This window comes from Lolium perenne, chromosome 1 (genome assembly GCF_019359855.2).
Source record: "Lolium perenne isolate Kyuss_39 chromosome 1, Kyuss_2.0, whole genome shotgun sequence".
In the NCBI taxonomy this organism is placed as follows: Eukaryota; Viridiplantae; Streptophyta; class Magnoliopsida; order Poales; family Poaceae; genus Lolium; species Lolium perenne.
The window spans coordinates 246,192,686-246,199,201 of NC_067244.2; the positions used below are offsets into that span (position 1 = coordinate 246,192,686).

At 47.2% G+C, this 6,516-nt stretch overlaps 1 protein-coding gene across 1 annotated transcript; it reads right to left on the reverse strand.

The window, feature by feature from the left end:
* Window positions 1–3,182: 3,182 nt before the first annotated feature.
* On the reverse strand, window positions 3,183–4,376 carry LOC127339427 (F-box protein At5g18160-like). Its single transcript, XM_051365288.1, has one exon. The coding sequence runs from the start codon at window positions 4,374–4,376 to the stop codon at window positions 3,183–3,185; it is 1,194 nt and encodes a 397-aa protein (XP_051221248.1).
* Window positions 4,377–6,516: the final 2,140 nt, after the last annotated feature.

The following is a 6,516-nucleotide window of genomic DNA, read 5'->3' on the forward strand; positions in this document are numbered from 1 at the left end:
CTTCGTCTCGAGGGTTTCTATCAGATAAGCGACATGCTGCCTAGATCGCATCTTGCGATCTAGGCAGCACCAGCCCCACGTTGTTCATGCGTTGCTCGTACTGAAGCGTCTTTGATGGCGAGCAACGTAGTTATCATAGATGTGTTAGGGTTAGCATTGTTCTTCGTATAACATGCTTACGTAGTGCAACCCTTGCATGTCTAGCCGCCCTCACATCTGTCTCAGGTGTGGGGGCGGCACCCCGCTTGATCATTATTTAGTAGATCTGATCCGTTACGATTGCTCCTTGTTCTGCAAGGATTAGTTTAATATCTGCAATAGTTAGGCCTTACAAAGGGGGGGAGGATCCAGCGGCATGTAGGGTGGCGTTCGCAAGTCCTAAACAGGATGTTCCGAGGATCAACTTCATGTTGGTTTTTAGGCCTTGTTTAGGATCGGCTTACGATCACCGTGCGTGGCCGCGAGGCCCAACCTGGAGTAGGATGATCCGATTATGCGGTGAAAACCCTAAATCGTCGTAGATCTCATTAGCTTTATCTTGATCAAGCAGGATCACCATATATTCGTGCACCCCGTACGAATCATGGGTGGATCGGCTCTTTGAGCCGATTCACAGGATAACCTGAGAGCCGATCGAGGCTCGTATTTAATGTTTACGTGTATGCCCTGCAGGAAACTAAGCGAGGCATCCCCATCACCTTCCTGACCAGGTATAGGTCAGGTGGCACGCCCTTGCACTTCGCATCGCCGCGTGTGACCAGAAGAGCATTGCGGGCCGTCGCTCGGAGGGGTCTCAGCCAGCCGCAGCTCTAGGCTCTTCCCGGCTCTACAGTGTTGACAGGCCGCTGCCCGCCGGTGGGTTTTGGCAGTCAACACAAAATAAATGACAAGGTGGGTCCATATTTTGGTAGTTATAAAGGTGTTAGACAGGGGGATCCTTTTGCTCCTTTCCTGTTTAACATGGCTGCCAACAGTTTATCAAAAATGATTGTTTCTGCTCAAAGGAATGGGCTTATTAAAGGGCTGGCTGATAATTTAGTAGAGAATGGTGTAGCCATTCTACAGTATGCTGATGATACTATCTTACTTATGCAAGATGATATGGAGGGAGCAAGGAACTTAAAATTACTCTTGTATATTTTTGAGACAATGTCTGGCTTGAAAATAAACTTTGAAAAGAGTGAGACAATGTTGGTGTTGGAAGATGCAGGGAAACTGGATGGATATGTGGATTTGTTTAATTGCCAAAAAGGGGAGTGGCCATTCCAATACTTGGGTACTCCAGTATGTGCTAGGAGATTATCTGTGGCAGAAATGCACTTCATGGGTGAAAGAATGAAGAAAAATATGGGTGGATGGATGGGTGGAGCTATGTCTATTGGAGGTAGATTAGTAAAGATTGATTCCTGCTTGTAAAAATAGTGCTGTTTATCAAATGTCCATGAGATTGCTGCATAAGACAACCATTGAAGAAATCAAAAAACCTATCAGGGCCTTTTTCTGGGCTGGTGATGCAAACAAAAAAAATACCACTTTGTTAAGTGGAGATGGATATGTAAACCCAAAAGTAAAGGAGGTCTGGGTGTGAAGGACTTACACAAGTTCAATATAAGCCTGATGTGTAAGTGGTGGTGGAAACTGGAGAATGAGGAAGGACCTTGGCAACATTTCATGAGGAAAAAATATCTGGGTGATGCAGGGATATACAGTGGGCTAAGCACAAAAATAATGATTCTCCACTGTGGAAAGATATGATGCATGTTAGAGATATTTATCTCTGTGGTAGAAGGATGGCAGTGGGAAATGGTTGTAGAACCAGCTTTTGGAAAGATGCTTGGTGTGGTCACACTCCCTTGATGGACAAATTTCCTGATTTATACAATATTTGTAATGAGCAAACAATTTCTGTAGCTGATGCTGCTCATGTGGGTTGGAGACTTTCATTCAGGAGATGGTTATCTGAAGACTTGCAGAGACAATGGTGTGGCCTGGTGAACATTCTGAATCAGAGGGGTTTATCTAATACTGTGGATAAACCAAAGTGGAAATGGACAAAAAGTAGACAGTTCACTGTGAAAAGTGTGTACAAGCAGATCTGCAGAAATGGAATTGATAGATCCTTCAAACATCTTTGGAAAAGCAAAATCCCACTGAAAATCAAAATTTGGCTCTGGCTGATTTGGCATAATGCCATTGCTACTAAGGACAATTTGTTGAAAAGAAACTGGAATGGTGACCCTCTTTGTCAATTCTGCTCCACACATGAATCTATTCTACACCTTTTCTTCTCTTGCCCTGCAGCTCAATACATTTGGAGTTCGGTGGGAATGGCTGTGGGTGCTCCTACTCGCCCTGGATCCTTTGCACAATTCTTCTGGTGGATGCCACAATTTTCCAGTGCAAGTCGCAACGTGCAAATTGCTGGCATTGCTGCCATTTGCTGGGCAATTTGGAAAACGCGTAATAGCTCCTGTTTTGAGAAGAAAAACCTGAAAAACCCTGCTGACTTAATCTTCCTTGCTACCTCTTTTATGAAATATTGGGCAGGTGCTCACTCTGACACGGAGGCGGCCCAACTTCAGCAAGGAGCTGCAGCTCTCATCAATCTGGCCCTGGGTGCTGGAGGCAGAGGTGAAGCTGGGAATGCGATGGTGGTCAATCAACAGCTGAGGCTTGAGCAAGGTGATGCTGCTATGGATACTGATGCACAAGACAATGCAGATGATGATGCTGATAATATGCAAACATGATGGATCCTTTCTCGATGCTCCCAGGATGAAGTTTCCTATATCTACTTAGTGCCTTTTGATCATCTCCCGGAGAGCTTCCACTCTCTGTGCGCTGTAACATATACTCTCTTTTGCTTAGAAGGGTAGCTCGTGGCCGCTTAGATCGATGATACTGGAGTTGTTTTTCATAGTTTGCTGATGTTTTTGCTGTATATATAACTAGACAAAAACCTGACGATGTATTTTCGTTATCCCATGATAATGAAAATTCGATCCCGGTGGGGGATTGCTTGGAAAAAAAATACATTTCATGATGTATTGAACGATACTGATTTTGTATTGTACATGTTGAATAGTTTATTCTGAGCATATTGGCCAAAGTTTACATAGTTTGACTTTTACATAAAAAGGGTTTATCCAATAAACACTTAAGACAAATTAGAGATAATTAGACTATGGCATCCTTGCCGAGATAAAACTATCCAAGTGTAAGTTGCAAAGACTTAATCTACTTCTATGGCCACGGGTGGCTGATGTCTTGGTGACATCCTTGCACGTGTTGGTGGAAAGATCATAGATTCGTACGACCTCTGCTGGTGTGTAATAAGAAGAACATCGGAAGAGCAGCTTTCCTCCATCAGGCGTCATCCCCAAAGGCATATACAAATAGGTTTTTGGAGCCATCGGTATTGTGTAAGTCTTGACCCAGTTGTCAGAATCAGTTAGAAGCCATATGTTGGTGACTTGGGCCTCTGCCTGGGCTATGCAAACGGACCCCTTGAGCTCGGCTATACCGACCGCCGTTGTTGTTTTCTTCCACAATTGGTGACCGACTACTTTTTCTGGGCCTTCAATTGTCTTCTTCCAATTCTCGCTCTCAAGGTCAAAGCAATGTATGATGTTCAGGTCTATGTCGTGTGACGCCAAGACGTGCAAGATACCATTCGCAACAGCCATACTATTCCAGCCATACCGGACACGGGTTGGCGGCGGCGGTGCATTTGTCCACCCGACCCCATCTCTTACATTAAGGACCTGGCAGCTCTTGCTGTCCACGAGGCAGACCAGCTTGTACTCACCGGATGGGATAGCGCGGCCAAAGCCAAAGGTTAATTTGGGGTTTCTGTTAATGTCCCTCCACAAATGTGGCGGACTTGGTGACACCCTGAACCTCGAGCGGGTCCAGAGCACTTCTCCGGTGGTTGGGTCGACCACGCACGCGCCGGAATAATGACCGTCTGCAACGCAGATGAGGTCTGGACCGATGATTTTCCTCGATCCACCTCCATCCTTGATCTTGATCTCGCGCACAACATTGCCATCCGTGTCCAAAAGCCGTAGGTCGGCGCCTAGTTTGCTAGGCTCTTGGTGGAAGGAGAAAACGGCAACGAGAGGCTCAACGTGGCGGGCGCGGGACCTGTGCGCGGCCAGAAAGTCTGGCTTGGAGATGAGGGTGCACCACTCGCTGGAGACACACCGGAGTCGGCACGCAGACTTCACCGGCACTCTGGAGAGGATATCAAAGAGTATGTCGTTCGAGACATTGCCGAGTGTCGATGGTGTCTGTGTGCTGCTTGTTGCGCGGGAGGATGTAGGAAGTCGGCGGCGTTTCGGCGAGGGTGGAACGGGTGATCCTGGAGGCGTCATGGTGGTGATAGCACGCTCGGCAGCCGGCGTGGTCTGGTAGAGACGACGCGACGAGGAGGCTACAAGTTGTGCCGTCGAGAGTTGGGCTTAGATGCGGTAATAAATATACTAGCAGGTTACATAAAGATTGAGACTGACCCGTAATCGGATGGACCTGAGCTGATACCTACCAATCGCAACGGCATCGTGCTGGATTTGGACTCCCTTTAGCAGTCCTGAACGATGTCGTCCTATCTAGAGTTTGCCTCCTGATGTATTTATATTCTCGCCGTTTGTTCTATCTAGATGGATTGAGAAAAAATAGAGGCGGCGAACCAGCTCGTTCGCTGGCGAGGGATTCTTTTCTTCCCTGCGCCACCGATCGGTGAGCCCCGCTCATTTCCTCCTTCGGCTCGCATCTTATCTTATTGGCTTGATTGAGAAAAGACAGAGCAGGCGAGCCAACACATTTGCTTGCGACGGATTTCCCTGCATCATCGATCGGTCGACACTTTCATGCCCATGAGTAGTACATATGCCCTACCCGTTAAATTATGGGTAGGGCACGAGTATAGCTTTGTACCCGCGGTATACCCACATCCTGCCCGTTTATTCTCAGTTTCTTATGTTACACGTCTACTTTTGTTGACTTATGACTTAGTATATAAGAATGAGATTTTTATATATTTTTAATTGTTATGTTGTTGACTGCCAAAACCCACCGGCGGGCAGCGGCCTGTCAACACGGTAGAGCCGGGAAGAGCCTAGAGCTGCGGCTGGCTGAGACCCCTCCGAGCGACGGCCCGCAATGCTCTTCTGGTCACACGCGGCGATGCGAAGTGCAAGGGCGTGCCACCTGACCTATACCTGGTCAGGAAGGTGATGGGGATGCCTCGCTTAGTTTCCTGCATGGCATACACGTAAACATTAAATACGAGCCTCGATCGGCTCTCAGGTTATCCTGTGAATCGGCTCAAAGAGCCGATCCACCCATGATTCGTGCGGGGTGCACGAACATATGGTGATCCTGCTTGATCAAGATAAAGCTAATGAGATCTACGACGATTTAGGGTTTTCACCGCATAATCGGATCATCCTACTCCAGGTTGGGCCTCGCGGCCACGCACGGTGATCGTAAGCCGATCCTAAACAAGGCCTAAAAACCAACATGAAGTTGATCCTCGGAACATCCTGTTTAGGACTTGCGAACGCCACCCTACGTGCCGCTGGATCCTCCCCCCCTTTGTAAGGCCTAACTATTGCAGATATTAAACTAATCCTTGTAGAACAAGGAGCAATCGTAACGGATCAGATCTACTAAATAATGATCAAGCGGGGTGCCGCCCCCACACCTGAGATAGATGTGAGGGCGGCTAGATATGCAAGGGTTGCACTACGTAAGCATGTTATACGAAGAGCTATGCTAACCCTAACACATCTATGATAACTACGTTGCTCGCCATCAAAGACGCTTCAGTACGAGCAACGCATGAACAACGTGGGGCTTGTGCTGCCTAGATCGCAAGATGCGATCTAGGCAGCATGTCGCTTACCTGATAGAAACCCTCGAGACGAAGGAGTTGGCGATGCGCCGAGATTGGTTTGTTTTGGGTTGAACGTGAGTTGTTGTTTATTCCATAAACCCTAGATACATATTTATAGTCCTGGGGACTTTCTAATTCGGACGTGCACCTAACCGTGCACGAGTAAAACTCTAACTTTTAATCTAAAGATACGATCTAATATATTACAGATACATGGGCAATTCAGCCCAACCTCGTGTATAAGGCCAATTCTTGTTCTCCCTTCCATGTATATCCTCAAGTCTATCTCAATCGTGGCCCACCTCTGACTCGGTCAAATTCTGGTGATAACACATGCCCCCCTGGTTTTGGAATTGGTAATTCCAAAATCACTCTGTTTTCCTTCGTCGGGTCATGTCGTGGCAGAACCGTTGCAGTATCCTTCATCATGATGCCCTGCCTTCTCAACTTCTCCGCGTGATCCGGCAATTTTTTATCTTCAGGCACCACTTCCTTGGAAACTGCTGTGGCATTGAATTTCCACTATATCTCCTTTATTTAACCGCTTCGAACAGTTCTCCTCTGCATCTCCTTCGCACTAGCACTCCAAAAAGCCCTCCTGCCACCATGTCTTCTTC